This window comes from Erythrolamprus reginae, chromosome 3 (genome assembly GCF_031021105.1).
Source record: "Erythrolamprus reginae isolate rEryReg1 chromosome 3, rEryReg1.hap1, whole genome shotgun sequence".
Taxonomy (NCBI): domain Eukaryota; kingdom Metazoa; phylum Chordata; class Lepidosauria; order Squamata; family Dipsadidae; genus Erythrolamprus; species Erythrolamprus reginae.
Window position 1 is genome coordinate 250228914 of NC_091952.1, and position 18486 is coordinate 250247399.

General features: G+C 41.9%; 1 protein-coding gene across 1 annotated transcript in view; it reads right to left on the minus strand.

The window, feature by feature from the left end:
• Positions 1 to 18486, minus strand: part of FAM135B (family with sequence similarity 135 member B) — a 114176-nt gene that overhangs the window by 79365 nt on the left and 16325 nt on the right. Inside the window, exons 2-3 of the mRNA XM_070749260.1 lie at positions 17382 to 17461; positions 3769 to 3908 (exon numbers count right to left, since the gene is read on the minus strand). Of these exons, the coding sequence (XP_070605361.1) occupies positions 3769 to 3908; positions 17382 to 17461 (220 nt within the window). The remainder of the gene's footprint in view (positions 1 to 3768; positions 3909 to 17381; positions 17462 to 18486) is intronic.

Here is an 18486-nt window from a genome sequence, read left to right on the forward strand (position 1 = left end):
CGGTTCAAATCTCATCACGGGCTCAAGGTTGACTCCGCCTTCCATCCTTCCGTGGTGGGTAAAATGAGGACCCGAATTGTGGGGGCAATATGCTGGCTCTGTTAAAAAGTGCTATTGCTAACATGTTGTAAGCCACCCTGAGTCTAAGGAGAAGAGTGGCATAAAAATTGAATAAATAAAATAAATAAATAAAATAAATAAATAACTCTGCACACTCCTTAGCAGCCTCTTGAAAAAAGACCACCTTTGGAACATTAAAATCATTTGGCAAAACAGAAAGGAGAACAGTGAGGAGGGGAGAAAGCAAATAGAGAGGAAGAATGAGGTAGCGAACAGAGGATGAATTAGAATCAAAATAAGAGCTGGAAGGCACCTTGGAGCCCTGCTTAAGCAGGAGATCCTGTCTGGCCATTTTATTTGGGATTGTTAGTCTGCAAAACTTTTATGATTCTACTATGCATTTTCTACTGTGGGAAAAACAGGAGGGGGATTGGGTGAAGTTGTTAGCATATAGCTATAACAAACTCCTTCTAGAAAGTGAATGTCATCCTTTGTCTCGGCACCTGCATGGAAGGAGATGGGTGGAATCTCCCAGCATGGCAATTGGAGATTGGAGAAGGTAATGCATTTGTGGGTGTGGGGCAAGGGCTTGAACATTTAACTGGGTGGTGAAACCCAGAGGACTTCAGATTCATGTTTCACCCACAGGTACCAATATGGCTCTGTTAATAAATTGGGACTTTGAGGAATACTTTGACTTGGACTCTGATTTAATTTTGGATGCTATTTTATTTATTTATTACTTAGATTTGTATGCCGCCCCTCTCCGAAGACTGACACCTATACCATTTCATACAATTGTCTGTCTGTCTGTCTGTCTGTCTGTCTGTCTGTCTGTCTGTCTGTCTGTCTGTCTGTCTGCCTGCCTGCCTGCCTGCCTGCCTGCCTGCCTGCCTGCCTGCCTGCCTGCCTGTCTGTCTGTCTGTCTGGATGAATGAATGAATGAATGCAATATACACGGTTTGGCAACAAATATCAAGAGATGGAAAGAGACCATCAAATCCTGTCTTTTATGTAGCACACAGTTTATTTTATCTATCTATCTATCTATCTATCTATCTATCTATCTATCTATCTATCTATCTATCTATCTATCTATATCTATTTTGTCCAATACACAATGAGGGTTTTAGTGGGTATATACAGTGGTACCTCAAGATACGAACCCCTCGTCTTACGAACAACTCGTGATACGAACCCGGGGTTCAGAAAAATTTTGCCTCTTCTTACGAACTTTTTCCGAGTTACGAACCGGCGTTCGGAGACTGCTGGGAAGCCGCGCGGCTGTTTTAATAGGTGACAGCCGGGCGGCGGGGCTTCCCAGAAGCCTCCCGAACACCGGTTCGAAACTCGAACAAAGTTCGTAAGAAGAGGCAAAATTTTTCTGAACCCTGGGTTCAGTTCGGGGGGGTGCTGGGAAGCCCCCCAGGCCGGCTGCGACCTTTTAAAACAGCCGCACCGCTTCCCATTTGTCTCCCGAAGCCGAACGCTAAAGCCGAACTTCCGCGTTCGGCATTCGGAGACAGCTGGGAAGCCGTGCGGCTGTTTTAAAAGGTCGCAGCCGGCCTGGGGGGCTTCCCAGCTCCCCCCGAACCCCAAACCCGGGTTCGGGGGGGTGCTGGGAAGCCCCCTAGGCCGGCTGTCACCTTTTAAAACAGCCGCGCGGCTTCCCAGCAGTCGCCGAAAGCCGTTTTTTTGCGGGGGTTTTTTTGGTTGCACGGATTAATTGACTTTACATTGTTTCCTATGGGAAACAATGTTTCATCTTACGAACCTTTCGTCTTACGAACCTCCTCCTTGCACCAATTAAGTTCGTATCACTGTATCTATATACACATAGTAAAATACATGATGAAGGTTATAGAGGAGATACTCATAGTAAAATATATCTAAGAAAGAATAGAAAAGAAGGTATAGTAATAGAACATATCAATGAAAGAATAGAAGAAGAGATATAGGAATAGAAGAAAGGTATAGGAGATATAGGAGAGCAATAGGACAGGGGATGGAAGGCGCTCTAGTGCACTTGTACTCTCCCCTTTCTGACCTCTTAGGAATCTGGATAGGTCAACCATAGATAATCTAAGGGTAAATTGTTGGGGGTTTGGGGATGACGCTATGGAGTCAGGTAATGAGTTCCACGCTTCGACAACTCGGTTACTGAAGTCATATTTTTTACAATCAAATTTGGAGCGGTTAATATTAAGTTTAAATCCGTTGTGTGCTCTTTAAATCTGTTGTGTGCTCTTGTGTTTTTGTGGTTGAAGCTGAAGTAGTCGCCGAAAGGCAGGACGTTGCAGCATATGATCTTGTGGGCAATACTTAGATGTTCTTTAAGGCGTCTTAGTTCTAAACTTTCTAGACTAGTTCTAAAATCTAGTCTCTTAGATGGAGTTTTCAGAGACCCACAGCCTACATTGTCCCGTGATTAAAAGGTCACCCAGTCTCCAAGATTAGTTGAGATCTTTGTATACAACCAATCTCAAACTCCAAACTCTCAAACAAACTACTTGCACGGAGCAAATATTTACACACAAGGACACTTGGATCCTCCTGGGTTTCTTCTTCAGATGATGGTTATAGCTGATTTGTAGAGGGGGAGTCCTATTAATCAAGGTCATTTTTTCCTATTTTTGTTTCATTGTTCTAAGTCCCCTACTGAGTGGTGTGGTGGACTACAGGTGAAGCTATGCCTCACATATCTGTATATTACCAATAGGTACTTGACAAAACAAAATTAAAAATTAAAAAAACCCCTAAGCTAGAAGTTGTTGGCATCGGCTGCCTTGTGACTCGTTACATTATCAGACCAGAATATCTGCGAGACCACCTTCTGCCCCATGAATCCCAGCGGCCGGTTAGGTCCCACAGAGTTGGCCTTCTCCAGGTCCCGTTGACTAAACAATGTCGGCTGGCAGGACCCAGGGGAAGAGCCTTCTCTGTGGCAGCCCCAACCCTCTGGAACCAGCTCCCCTCTGAGATTAGGATTGCCCCCACCCTCCTTGCCTTTCGTCTCCTCCTTAAAACCCACTTCTGCCGTCAGGCATGGGGGAACTGAGACATCTCCCCTCGCCTTTGTAGTTTTATGTATGGTATATTTGTGTCTATATTGGATTTGTTACTGTATATTGTTTTACCACTGTTGTGAGCCACCCCGAGTCTGCGGAGAGGGGCGGCATACAAATCTAATTAATAATAATAATAATAATAATAATAATAATAATAATAATAATAATAATAATAATAATAGCAATAACCAGCTTTTGAAGAGAAGTCTGCAGAAGGGAGATTGCATAAACAATAATAAAGTCATATTTATTGATTGATTTGATTTGATTTGTATGCCGCCCCTCTCCGTAGATTTGGGGTGGCTAACAACAATAATGAAACAACATATAACAAATCTAATATTTAAAATAATCAAAAGACCCTTATTTAAATTATTATTATTATTATTATTATTATTATTATTATTATTATTATTATTATCATTATCATTATCATCATCATCATCATCATCATCATCATCATTATTATTATTATTATTATTATTATTATTCCTTATGGGGAAAAATTGCTTGGTCCTCACCATGCTTTCTGAAACCAATTAATGATGAATATTGAGATGCTTATAACCATACGTGGGTTTTAATTCATGCTCATGTATGTGCGAGGAGGAATCCTCTAAGAGAATCAAAACCATCTCACCCTCTCACCATCCAGGAGGAGATGGACAGAGAAGTTCATGGATTCGTTGAGGAGAATCTCTTCATTCCGGTACAAGATCTGAAAGACTCGACTGAAGACCATGTTGTCATGGACGCTGGCTGAATGCAGAATCGTCTCACCTTAAGCCGTAAAAAAAAAAAAGCATTCGTTAGCCAAATAAGTATACCTATACCTTTCTTCTATTCCTATATCTCTTCTTCTATTCTTTCATTGATATGTTCTATTACTATAACTTCTTTTCTATTATTTCTTAGATATATTTTACTATGAGTATCTCCTCTATAACCTTCATCATGTATTTTACTATGTGTATATAGATATATACCCACTAAAACCCTCATTGTGTATTGGACTAACTTACTAACTAACTAACTAAACAAACAAACAAACAAACAAACAAACAAATAACACTTCCTAGATCTGAATGAATGAAATAGCCTAGAGAAAAAGAGGGCCAGAGCGGACATGACAGCAGTCTACAAGTATACGAGGAGATGTCACAGAGAGGAGGGGATCACTTTATTCTCCAGGGCACCAGAGGGCCGGACGAGGGACAACGGCTGGAAGATGACCAAGGAGAGATTCAACATGGAGATAAGGAGAAACTTCCTGATGGTCAGAGCGATCAACCAATGGAACAACCTACCAGCGGATGTTGTGAACTCCAACACTGGACATTTTTAAGAGAAGATTGAACTGCCACTTGACTGGTGTGCTATAGGGTTCATGCTTGGGCAGGGGGTTGAACTTGATGGCCTTCATGGTCCCTTTCAACTCTAACAATAAATAAATATTCTCATTGAATACTTTGTTCTGTACAAAGTTCAATGTGCACGACAGAATGTGAAATTGATTGTCAATCAGTGTTGCTTCCTAAATGGACAGCTTGATTTCACAGAAGTTTGATTTACTTGGAGTTATATTGTGTTGCGTAAGTGTTCCCTTTATTTTTTTGATCAGTGTATAATGGGATTCGTTCATTTTGCATTCTATGAGCTCAGGTTTATTTTAGCCTCTTCTTTATTTCAATCTTCCTCATCTCGCCATTTGTATTTAGCTTCTACCCAAGGGGCTCCAAACTTAGTAACTTTGAGAGTTGTGGACTTCAACTCCCAGAATTCCTCAACTAGACATCATGGCTGGCTGAGGAATTCTAGGAGTTGAAGTCTACAAGTTTGGAGACCCCTCCTCTAACTTCTAAGGGGAAATCCTTTAAGACCTTCAAAATACCTTCCAATGTTGACTTATCCAGTTCTGCACAATCATATATTTTTTAAAATCATAACTCAAGAGTTATTCATAACAGAAGAGTTAACCTTAAAGATGAATCATGTTATTATGAGATTTGGAAGGAATTCTAGAACTGGCTGGATAAGAGAAAATAGAGATAATAGCTGTATATAGGCAACGTATGTTTAAGATTTTAACAATATTTCAAAATACAGGTTATAATGAGATATAGGGAAATATTGTATAATTCTGGTTGCACTTAAACCCGTAGTATAACCACTGGTGTTATAGGTCGTAGAAATATCTAAGAGAAAGAACTGTCCTATAGACAGTTCGGTGTGTGTGTGTGTTACATGTTTATATGTCTTGATGTGGTGTCTTGTCTCTGTCTCTTAAGATATTTGGTACAATAGAAAAAACAAACAAATATGTAACAGAGTGATAGATTATGTACTGTCTTTTTAATGTTTATATATTTATTTTAGAAACATAGAAGATTGACAGCAGAAAAAGACCTCATGATCCATCTAGTCTGCCCTTATGCTATTTCCTGTATTTTATCTTAGGATGGATCTATGTTTATCCCAGGCATGTTTAAATTCAGTTACTGTGGATTTACCAACCATGTCTGCTGGAAGTTTGTTCCAAGGATCTACTACTCTTTCAGTAAAATAATATTTTCTCATTTTGCTTTTGATCTTTCCCCCAACTAAGATCAAAAGCAACATGAGAAAATATTATTTTACTGAAAGAGTAGTAGATCCTTGGAACAAACTTCCAGCAGACGTGGTTGGTAAATCCACAGTAACTGAATTTTTTTTCCTAAAAATTAAAAATATAATGTTGAAATGAGTGCAGTATAGGGCTCATATTGGAATGGTGGGAGGGGGGAGAAACGCCACACCGGTAGCGGAAATGGAGCTGACCACTCAGCTCTGAGTGACCAGCGGGCGCACACACATGTCAGAGCTATATTTGGCTTTTGTGCATGCATAGGAAGCAAAATATTGCGAGAGGATGCACAAGAGAGAGATTTCAGCAATTTTGGGTGATTTTTTTGCTTCCGCGCATGCGCAGAAGCAAAAAAGTCACCAAAAATTTGCACGCCCGCATGTCTTCTCATGAGATTTGCTTCCTGTGCATGTACAGAAGCCAAATCTCGGTCCAATGCACCCACCAGACACATGCGCATGAACACCAGTCACTGGAAGTTGTGCGCGCATCAATAGTAGTGGTAAGTTGGAATACCCACCTGCATGAGTGACATGTTTTCCTACTAATTTCAGGCAATAAACAGTAAACTGGGTAAATTTTGTGTGGGATTGAGGGTTTATTTTGGGGGTAAACAGGCTCACACAGTAAATTGGGTGAGCCTGTTTACCCCCCAAATCAATCCTCAAACCTGCACAAATTATATGAAAGAAACTCATTCTTATTGCAACTCATGCCCAAACATATTAATGGATGGTACATAAAAATCTGTAGATTGTGTGCCATTGGTTAGAAACAGCATAGGGCAGTGATGGCGAACCTATGGCACAGGTACCACAAGTGGCACACAGAGCCATATCTGCTGGCATGCGAGCTATTGCTCTAGCTCAGCTCCAATGTGCATGTTTGTGCCGGTCAACTGAATTTTGGCTTGCACAGAGGCTCTGGGAGGGTGTTTTTGGCTTCCAGAGTGCCTTTGGGGCAGTGAAGGGCTACCAAAATTTTTACGACCACACTGTGGGCGTGGCTTATGCAGGACACCCTGCATTTTCTTTAACATCTTTCAGTGCAAATTGGGTGCTCTGGGGTGGAGCTCCATTTTCGCTACCCCACTGCGTTTCCCCCCCAACCAGGCAGTGGTCCACCCCTGCTTTGGGGAGATGAGGGAGGGCGTTTTTACCCTCCCCCAGCTCTAGGGAAGCCTTTGGAGCCTGGGGAGGGTGAAACATGAGCCTACTGGGCCCAGCAGAAGTTGGAAAACAGGCCAAAGGAGTATGCACAACAATTTCCAGCCTCCAGAGGGCCTCCAGGGGTAGGATAAGCTGTTTTATCCCTCCCCAGGCATTGAATATGAGTGTGGGCACTCGTGCATGTGCGGTAGTTTGTACCCATGCTCATTTGGCATCCAAGGAAAAAAACCTTCACCATCACTGTTGTGGTTAGCTCTGTCCCAGCTCCTGCCCCAAGGACTGTGGATGTGGGGGAGACATCCACATGCTGCAGGCCTGTTTTCCCCCCGGTGGAATCTGCTGATGAAGGCTCCTCTGACCAAGAAGACATGAGTGACAGGGAGGAGGAGAGTGGTGCAGATAGCTCAGAAGGAGATCAATTATCTAGCTCCTCCTTGGATTCAGAACAAAAGTTAATGATACAGCCACGCATGCGGAGAGCGATGCATAGGCAGGAACAACTGAGAGATTATTATCAAAGAAAATGAGGCCACCTGTGGTTGGGTGGGGCTGTGGTCATTAGTGAGGCTGCTATAAATAGCAGCCTGTGGGTTTTGCCATTGTGGAGGATTATCTGATCGTTGTGTTTCGTGACTGCTTTACTGCTTTACTGACTTTGACCTTTTGTGTGCTGATTTTTCCCCACTTTGAAACTAAACCAGAGCAAAGTGTGTTTCACTTTGTGAAAGAATAAGGACTGTGAATTGCCTCACAGCTGCAAGCTAAGTATCACGGAACTGATAAGGAACTTGTACAAATTACCAGTTTGTTTGGAGACGAGTGCTCTTTGCTATACAAAAAGTACTTCATTTATTTGCATTTTTGGTATAAAGAACATTGTTTTGAATTTTCAAACGTGTGTGGTTCTGAAATTGTATCTGTGCATTTTCAGGAGGATTCTACCAGAGAACTGGACAGAACAATCACTGACATATGTCTCCTACTTGAGCGGGGGGTTGGACTAGATGACCTACAAGGTCCCTTCCCACTCTGTTAGTAGTACATAAAGTTGTAAACTTTCCTGGATTTGTGTCCTTCAAATGGATCCAACTATATACTGTACAATATATCATCCTCCACTGCATGTCATTAAGTGGACTCAAGCCAAGCACGGTCTCATAAATTGGATAGCTTTTCAGGCAGCGCAAGGCTATTTACAATTTATGGGGATTCCTCCACCACCACCACCCCTCAGCAGAACCATCTCTTATGCTTTAAATCAAAGCCGGAGTAGATCCTGCCAGGTAGAAGAATGTAATGAACATCTGGCTTGGAAAAAAATCAGTTGTCTTAAATCACTGTTCTGCATTATGGCTGGCTTTTCAAAAAACATTGCCGGTAATTAAAATGAGCTGCCCTTGACCTGCTATATGAAAACACTGGCCTTATATGAGACGCTTGCTTGCACGCTAATTCAAATACACCTTCCTCCCACAATGGGGGAGCTGAACTGTTTGTTAAAGGATAATTAATTAGCACAATCACTTTCAAGTCTAATGCAGAACGCTTTGTGCAAGAAAGTGGCTCTTGGCAAATCTATTAGTGTTGTGTTAATTTTAGGGATGTCACTTTGGTCGACTAACATTTTCTTGACTGATTAAATGTGTGATTTGATTGATCTGGGACAGGAGTGGGTAGCTCTCAGTTCGGACCACGTTGTGAGTGCTCCTCGTCCACTTCTGGTAATGAAAGATTCTGAGAAGGATGAGCCAGGCCCGATGATACCCAGCTGTACATCTCCACCCCATGTCCAGTCACCGAAGCAGTGGAAGTGATGTGCCGGTGTCTGGAGGCTGTTGGGGCCTGGATGGGTGTCAACAGACTCAAACTCAACCCTGATAAGACGGAGTGGCTGTGGGTCTTGCCTCCCAAGGACAATTCCATCTGTCCTTCCATCATCCTGGGGAGGGAATCATTGACCCCCTCAGAGAGGGCCCGCAAATTGGGCGTCCTCCTCAATCCACAGCTCACATTAGAGAAACATCTTTCAGCTGTGGCGAGGGGGGTGTTTGCCCAGGTTCACCTGGTGCACCAGTTGCGGCCCTATTTGGACCGGGAGTCACTGCTCACAGTCACTCATGCCCTCATCACCTTGAGGCTCGATTACTGTAACGCTCTCTACATGGGGCGACCTTTGAAGATGTTCGGAAACTTCAGATCGTGCAGAATGCAGCTGCGAGAGCAATCATGGGCTTTCCCAAATATGCCCATGTTACAGTCTGCATTTGTTGCCGATCAGTTTCCGGTCACAATTCAAAGTGTTGGTTATGACCTATAAAGCCCTTCATGGCATCGGACCAGATTATCTCAGGGACCGCCTTCTGCTGCACGAAGCCCAGCGACCGGTTAGGTCCCACAGAGTGGGTCTTCTCTGGGTCCCATCAACTAAACAATGCCGCTTGGCGGGACCCAGGGGAAGAGCCTTCTCTGTGGTGGCCCCGGCCCTCTGGAACCAACTCCCCCCAGAGATTAGAATTGCCCCCACCCTCCTTTGCCTTTCGTAAGCTCCTTAAAACCCACCTCTGCCGCCAGGCATGGGGGAATTGAGATGCTCTTTCCCCCTGGGCCTTTACAATTTCATGTATGGTATGTCTGTCTGTATGTATGTTTGGTTTTTTATATTAATGGGTTTTTTAATCATTTTTAGTATTTATTGGATTATTATTGTACATTATTTTATTACTGTTGTTCACGGCCCAGAGTCTCCAGAGAGGGGCGGCATACAAATCCAATCAATCAATCAATCAATCAATCAATCAATCAATAACAACTACCATGTACAATTCATGATGGAGGGAGAAATGTGTGTCTCTTCCGTATCTATTTCATAGAATGGTGAAGAAACGTATTTCATTCACTAATATCAAATTAGTTACAGTTACAAAGCTTGCAAGGGTGATTATATCTTCCTTCCTCTCTCTTTTATCCTCCTATTAAGTGGGGAGCTGGTTTTAGACATCTTCATAAACTACTTCCTTAGCCTGGACCCAAATCTTATTTATTGGATTGTTGCCTTGGTAACGGCACTTCCCTCTGTCCTTGAAGCCCATCCTCTCTACAGGAATGTCAATAATGCCAGTGTGATCCCACTTGTGTGGTGGTATAATCAAATAAGTGTCACATTGCTTGACTTATGAACCCTTCCTTTATTAGTAAGTGAATTAAGATGGGGGTGGGTGGGTCTTCTTTTGAAGCTCTTCAATCTCTTTGCCCCATAACAGACTTGGAGTCTGTTCATTTGATAAGTCTGTAATGAGGTCCTCCATCAACTGAATGTTTGTGTTGTGTCCCTGTTTCTTACTCAGCGTTAGCCTAATCTACACCAACTGAGAAAGTATATTTTCCCGCTGGCATTGCCCCATTTAAGATCAGAAGAGATTGCAAGAGAACTAAGCAAGAGAATGAACTTTGACATCCTCTAAATCATTGGTTCTCAACTGTTGTGGTTAGCTCTGGCCCAGCTCCTGCCCCAAGGACTGTGGATGTGGGGGAGACATCCACATGCTGCAGGCCTGTTTTGCTCCCGGTGGAATCTGCTGATGAAGGCTCCTCTGACCAAGAAGACATGAGTGACAGGGAGGAGGAGAGTGGTGCAGATAGCTCAGAAGAAGATCAATTATCTAGCTCCTCCTTGGATTCAGAACAAGAGTTAATGATACATCCACGCATATGGAGAGCGATGCATAGGCAACAACAACTGAGAGATTATTATCAAAGAAAATGAGGCCACCTGGGGTTGGGTGGGGCTGTGGTCATTAGTGAGGCTGCTATAAAGAGCAGCCTGTGGGTTTGGTCATTGTGGAGGATTATCTGATCGTTGTGTTTCGTGACTGCTTTACTGACTTTGACTTTTTGTGTGCTGATTTTTCCCCACTTTGAAACTAAACCAGAGCAAAGTGTGTTTCACTTTGTGAAAGAAGAAGGACTGTGAATTGCCTCACAGCTGCAAGCTAAGTATCACAGAACTGATAAGGGACTTGTACAAATTACCAGTTTGTTTGGAGACGAGTGCTCTTTGCTATACCAAAAGAGGGCTTGGTTTAAGTGAATTTTCATTATAAAGAACATTGTTTAGAGTTTGCAAATGTGTGTGTGTCTGAAATTTGTGCCTGTGAATTTTCAGGAGGAGTCTACCAGAGAGCCCGACAGAACATCAACCAGGGGGTTGGGACCCTTTTGGCAGGTGAATGACCATTTCACAGGGGTCGCCTAACACCATGGGAAATTTGCCTTTTCCCATGGTCTTAGGCAACCCCTGTGAAATGGTCCTGATGCCCTGGTTGAGAACCACTGAGGATGTTAAAGCTCATTCTTTGTCTTTTCCCATGGTGTTAGGAACTAAAGCTTCTAGTATGGCACCTTGGAACATACTTTTACAATCTGACCAATCAGGCATTTACAGTGTGGGGTGTCCCTTTCTGCCAATCAGTTTTGTTGTGGTTGGCTCTGGCCCAGCTCCTGCCCCAGGAAATGTGGAGGTGGATGCAGGGGAAAATTCAACATGTCACAGGCCTGTGTTATTGCCGACAGAATCAGTTCAGAGTTTAGTTTCCTCGAACGAAGAAGAAGGTGGGAGTGACTTGGCAGAGGGGGGCTTGGCACACAGCCCAGGCAGTCAATCTCCCTTATCTTCCGTTGATTCAGATGATGACGTTTTGGACCCACGCAAGCGCAGAATTATGCATGGTCCAAAAAGAGACCAAGTAAGAACATATTACAGGAAATAAGAGAGGCCACCTGTGTTTGGGTGGGGCTCCAGTAATTAGGGATGCTGCTATAAATAGCAGAATGTGGGTTTGGCCGTTGTGGAAGAATATCTGATCGGAGTTCGTCAGGAATCGTGTATCTTCTGGACTTCGTTGCATTTTCACGCCTTGGAAAACAAAGCAGAGCAACATGTGTGTGTGTCTCACTTCGTTGGAAGAAGAAGGGGTGTGAAGTTTCATCACAGCTGCTAGCTAAGTACTTAATGACTGCTTAAGGGTAATTGTACAGACTACCCGGTTGTTTGGGGACGAGTGCTCTTTGCCATACAAAAAGAGTGCTTTGTTTATTTTGCATTTTGTGATAAAGAACATTGTTTTGAATTTTCAAACGTATGTGTGTGTCTGAAATTTGTATCCTTGAATTTCCGGGAGGCTCCTATCAGAGAGCCTGGCAGAACAAGTTTAAAGCTATGTTGGGAGAACTGGCGCTAGACTTATGGTTGGGAGTCACCACAACATGAGGAACTGTATTAAGGGGACATTAGAAAGTTTGAGAACCACTGATCTAAATGGACATATGCTCCAAGCCAGTGGTGAAATCTAATTTTTGTTGTTGTTATTGTTTATGTGGGCATGGCTTGGTGGGCATGGTGTGATTTGGTGGGTGTGGCAGGAGAAGTATACTTCAAAATACCCACTCCCTCCCCACTCCTAGGGAAGGATATTGCAAAATCTCCATTCCCACCCCACTTGTGAGTTCTAGTCCTGCCTTAGACATGAAAGCCATCTGGGTTCCTCCAGATTCACACCAGTTTGCCCGAACTGGTAGTGACCCCCCCCACACACACACACCCCTGGTAACATCACAATGATGTCACTGAATCAGTTTAGTCAGTGCCGGCGCTGCCATCTTAATTGAGTTTGTGATTTCCTCCATCTCTACACATCTATATATTTTGTCAATAATTAAACTTTCCGATGGGGTCTGTTCGTTTTTCCACATTTGCGCTAGCGATATTCTAGCTGCGGTATTTATGTGAGTCATAAGAAAGAATGTTGGCTTAGGTGCACTTCCAAAAATTGCTTTTTAAACTCAAGAAGTGTGTCCAAACTCTGAAATTGTTACTTTCGGAAGAAATAGAACCATCCCAATTCTTTGGCCAGACAGCAGTACCCTATATCACATTTGTCAGCAAATTATTAGCTACAGTATATAATATATTGATTTTTCTTTTTGGTAGCTCCCTATTTTTGGCCCAAATGGCAAAATAATTGGATGGACCTAAAGTACAATCCATCTTTTTAGACAAAGAGGAAATGGCATTGGTTGATATAGTCCTGATTAAAAAAAAAAGTTTGTTCAAAATATAAGATTAAAGACTGGAAAGTAACAGTCTACCAAAACTGTTTGTCTTTATGATTAAACTCTGGATTTCATTCTTCCCTCCCCAAAATCTGATTAAAGCCAGCCAGCTTGATCATCAATCTTTCATTTCTACGATCCCTTCTGACATTTCTAATTAGCCCATTGGAAAGAATTATTACGAACAGTTTCTGTGATTTGATTTCCGTTAGGCCGAGATGGAAATGTAAGTTGACCCATTAATTTCCCATCAGTAGTGGAAATGTAGTGGCTTTATCTCGTGTTATGTTTTATAAATTAAAATTCATTTGTTCAAGGTCATGGGGATGGGATGCAGTCAGATAAAAGTTCCCGGGAAACTCCTCTGCAAAATTGTCTTCAACTTTGGGCTGGAAATCAGGACAACCATATATTTAAAGTAAGGAAAAGAAAGAAAAAGAATAGGAGGGTAGAACAGGAGAGAAGAGAAGAGTGAGGAAGAGAGGGAGGGCAGGACAGGAGAAGAGAGGGAAAGAGAGAAGAAAAGAGGGGTGAATAGAGGAAGGAGGGATGGGATGGGGAGGAGGGGAGGACTGCCAACTTTGGCGCTGCCGGTGAGCCCTCCGAAGTAGTGTTGGGCGAACTGAACCTGCACAATTCGGGTCCGTACTTAATTTTGTGGTGTTCGGCATGCCGGACCCGAACCCGATTTTTTAAAAAAAATCATGCTCTGGTTCGGCATTCATGCCAAACACCGCGAAAGCCACCGCCCGGCTGTCATCTGCTGAGAAGAGGAGGAGGAGGCGGGCGCCGGTGGTGGCGAACACCGAGGAGCTGTCAGCTGGTCGAGAGGCTGGGAGGGAGGCACAAAAGGAGCTGGGGAATCCCACGAAGAGATTCCGGGGGCGGAGCTTTGATGTCACATATACTGGCAGGTTGCTAAGAACGCCAAGGTGATCACTTCCTGGATTCCATGGAACAAGAGAGAGAGAGGAGAGGAAAGGAGAAGATAGAAGAGGAAGGAGAAGATAGGAGAAGAGAAGATAGGAGAGGAGAGGAGAGAAGATAGGAGAGGAGAGGAGAGGAGAAGATAAGAAAGGAGAGGAGATAGGAGAGGAGAGAATATAGGAGAGGAGAGGGGAAGATAGAAGAGGGGAAAGAGGGGGGACAGAAAGGAAGGGATGGGGAAGGGATGAGATAAGATGAAAGTAGAGGTTAGGGTTAGGTTTAGGTTTATTGGATTTATATGCCGCCCCTCTCCGCAAACTCGGGGTAAAGAGGGGGTAAAGAGATGGGAAGAGAGAGGAGAGCAGTGGAGGGTAAGGAAGAAGAGGGGGTGGGAAGAAGGGCAGGAGAGGAGAGGTGCAGTGGTGGGTTTCTACCAGTTCGCCCAGTTCAGGCAAACTGGTAGCAGCGGCGGCAGGCTCCGCCCTCCAACCAAAGGTCATCGTGGAAGCTTCTGTGCATGCAGAGAAGTGGCGCATGGACTTACACACATCTCCAAACTGGTAACAAAGGTAAGTGAAATCCATTACTACAGAGGAGGGGAGAGAGCAGGAATGGAGAGGGGAGGGGAAAGAGAAGGGAAGAGAGGGCAGGGAAGGGGAGGGCAAGGGAGAGGAGTGGAGGAGAGGGAAGAGGAGTACAGAGGACAGAGGAGTGAAGAGGAGAGAAGAGGAGAAAGGGGGGAGAGCAGGGGAGTGTAAGGAAGAGGAGGGGGAGGGAAGGGAAGGGCAGGAAAGGAGATACACCTTGAAAAGGCCCAATAGATTTATTATGGAGGAGAGCTGAAATCCAGTAAATCCATGTAAATCTTATCCAAACTATCTTCAAAAAACAGAAATTCAGAGCCTGGCTTCTCATATAACTTCACTTTCAATATCATTGCCTGATATTTCAAATATTTATATACCATCTGCCTGGTAAATATATTTGCAAGGTCACTCCCAATCAAAGGACTAAAATAGAGATAGCTTCAAGAAACAATAAAATTATAATGCAAAGCTAAGGATGACAAGTGAAACCCTTTAACATCCAACAGATTTAAGTGTTTGCAGGATGACAAAATGGCAGAGGTTCCTGTTTTAAGGATACATCTTCCTTACTCTGCCCCTCAAACCAGTTTCTGAAAATTTAATTCCTAAAACTTTAAAAATTTTAACATTAAGTTGGAAATGAAACCCCATTTTTAACTAAAGTATAATTCCAGAATGCATTAGGAAGAAGACACTCCATAACCAGAGTGGAACCAACTCCCCCCCAGAGATTAGAATTGCCCCCACCCTCCTTGCCTTTCGTAAGCTTCTTAAAACCCACCTCAGCCGCCAGGCATGGGGAAATTGAGATATTCTTTCCCCCTAGGCCTCTACAATTTTATGCATGGTATGTCTGTATGTATGTTTGGTTTTATAATAAGGGTTTTTAACTGTTTTAATATTGGATTGTTATATGCTGTTTTTATTACTGTTGTTAGCCGCCCCGAGTCTACGGAGAGGGGCGGCATTCAAATCAAATCAAATCAAATCAAATCAAATCAAATCAAATCAAATCAAATCAAATCAAATCAAATCAAATCAAATCAAATCAAATCAAATCAAATCAAATCAAATCAAATCAAATCAAATCAAATCAAATCAAATCAAATCAAATCAAATCAAATCAAATCAAATCAAATCAAATCAAATCAAATCAAATCAAATCAAATCAAATCAAATCAAATCAAATCAAATCAAATCAAATCAAATCAAATCAAATCAAATCAAATCAAATCAAATCAAATCAAATCAAATCAAATCAAATCAAATCAAACTTTGTTCAAGATACAGTCCTGGGAATATTTATATATACAGCAATGGTGAAACTCACACCATACATACAACATAGAAATTTAAAATTCAAGCAAGGATGGCTTACATGTAAAACGGAACACACAGCAAGATAATGCAAACACATATGCTATGGTTTTAAAGGGTATCTAAATGTAAACACTGTAAATCATTGAACTATTTAGAGAGAGGAAGTTAGAGATTTAAATACATATCTCCATTTTTCTAGCAACTCCTTTTCCCCACTTTTTAAAAATATCCATCAATAACAGTAAATATTGATATTGATGCAGATGCTGACACTGATACTAATACATTTTTCAGTGGACAGATTTTCATGCTTGATGAATAAAATATAACAACAACAATAACAATAATAGTTTTTGAGCCCAATACACCGGATATCACAGTTGTCGAAAACCAAAATGTGCAATTTATTGACATACAATTTATTGGTACCGGGAGATGCCAGAGTCGAAGAAAAATAACTGGAAAAAAAATCACGAAACATCACAACGTGGCAATTGAAACTGTGTGATTATGGATGAAACGTGTAACAGCGATACCCATTGTCATCAAGGCACTTGGTACCATGTCCAAGAATTTTATAAAAATGCATCAAGGAATTGTAGCTCCCTGAAATAACACCAGCGGAACTGCAAAAAACTGTGGTACTTGGAACATCGTACATCTTAAGAAGGTACTTGATTGATACCTAGGATGCTAGCAGCCATCCGTATCAGAATTCCTGAGCTGGCATGATTGGCTCAGGAATTCTGGGAGTTGAAGTCCACAAGACAACTTTGCCTACCCCTTGGTTGGTAATTCTGAAATCAATGAAGTCAGATTTAAAACTAAAATGAGATGATTCAAAAGCTGTGTTCATTTATAACAAGATATCCAGGGTGGGACGGAGAAAAAAATAAGGTGGAATAATAAAAATGACAATTGCAGTAATAGGAGCAATAATAATAATAATAATAATAATAATAATAATAATAATAATAATAATAATAATAATAATAAGTGGTACGCTGGGCTCAGTGCCAAAGGATCTCAGTGGACATTTGAAAACCATCGGAATTGACAAATCTCCATCTGTCAATTGCAAAAGGCCGCTTTACTGGGATCGGCAAACATAATTTGCCGCTACATCACGCAGTCCTAGGTGCTTGGGAAGCGCCCGACTGGTGATGAAATACGAAATCCAGCATAGTGATCTCGTTTGCTGTGTTGTATTGACATAATAATAATAATATTAATGATAATGATGATGATGATGATGATGATGATGATGATAATAATAATAATAGTTTATTTATAGTGCCATTTTCACAAATAGATAATAGTAATAGATAATAATAATAGAAGATAATAATAATAAATTATAAATAATTTATTATACATTTTCAGAAGATACTTGGTTGATATCTAGGATGCTGGCAACAACCCTTATCAACCACCAGCGCCAGTCAATGATATTTGTGATACATTTTTAAAAGTTCAGATTGTTTCCCCATTTTCTCTTTCTTACTATTAAATTCCTCACCTCTTTGTTCAGGCAGAACTGCTGACAAGCGATGTGGGATCTTGGCTGAAATTTTCAGACTTGTACGTATCAAATAATACCTAAAAAGTAGGTTTGGAACAAAGAAAATGGTTAGAAATTAGTAGCTTTTCATAGCGAGAGTAAATTAAAAGTCCAGATTCCATATATATGATGGTTGCAGTGTTCCTGGGATCATGTGATCACCTTTTGGGACCTTCTGGCTGGCAAAGTCAACGGGGAAGCCAGATTCACTTAATTTTTAAAAAAACTGTTAGAAACATAGAAACATAGAAGACTAACGGCAGAAAAAGACCTCATGGTCCATCTAGTCTGCCCTTATACTATTTCCTGTATTTTATCTTACAATGGATATATGTTTATCCCAGGCATGTTTAAATTCAGTTACTGTGGATTTACCAACCACATCTGCTTGAAGTTTGTTCCAAGAATCTACTACTCTTTCAGTAAAATAATATTTTCTCATGTTGCCTTTGATCTTTCCCCCAACTAACTTCAGATTGTGTCCCCTTGTTCTTGTGTTCACTTTCCTATTAAAAACACTTCCCTCCTGAACCTTATTTAACCCTTTAACATATTTAAATGTTTCGACCATTTCTCCTCTTTTCCTTATGTCCTCCAGACTATACAGATTGAGTTCATTAAGTCTTTCCTGATACGTTTTATGCTTAAGACCTTCCACCATTCTTGTAGCCCGTCTTTGGACCCGTTCAATTTTGTCAATATCTTTTTGTAGGTGAGGTCTCCAGAACTGAACACAGTATTCCAAATGGGGTCTCACCAGCGCTCTATATAAGGGGATCACAATCTCCCTCTTCCTGCTTGTTATACCTCTAGCTATGCAGCCAAGCATCCTACTTGCTTTTCCTACTGCCCGACCACACTGCTCACCCATTTTGAGACTGTCAGAAATCACTACCCCTAAATCCTTCTCTTCTGAAGTTTTTGCTAACACAGAACTGCCAATGCAATACTCAGATTGAGGATTCCTTTTCCCCAAGTGCATTATTTTACATTTGGAAACATTAAACTGCAGTTTCCATTGCAGTGTTACTAACTTAACAGCCTCTCATCACCTCCTGTCTTG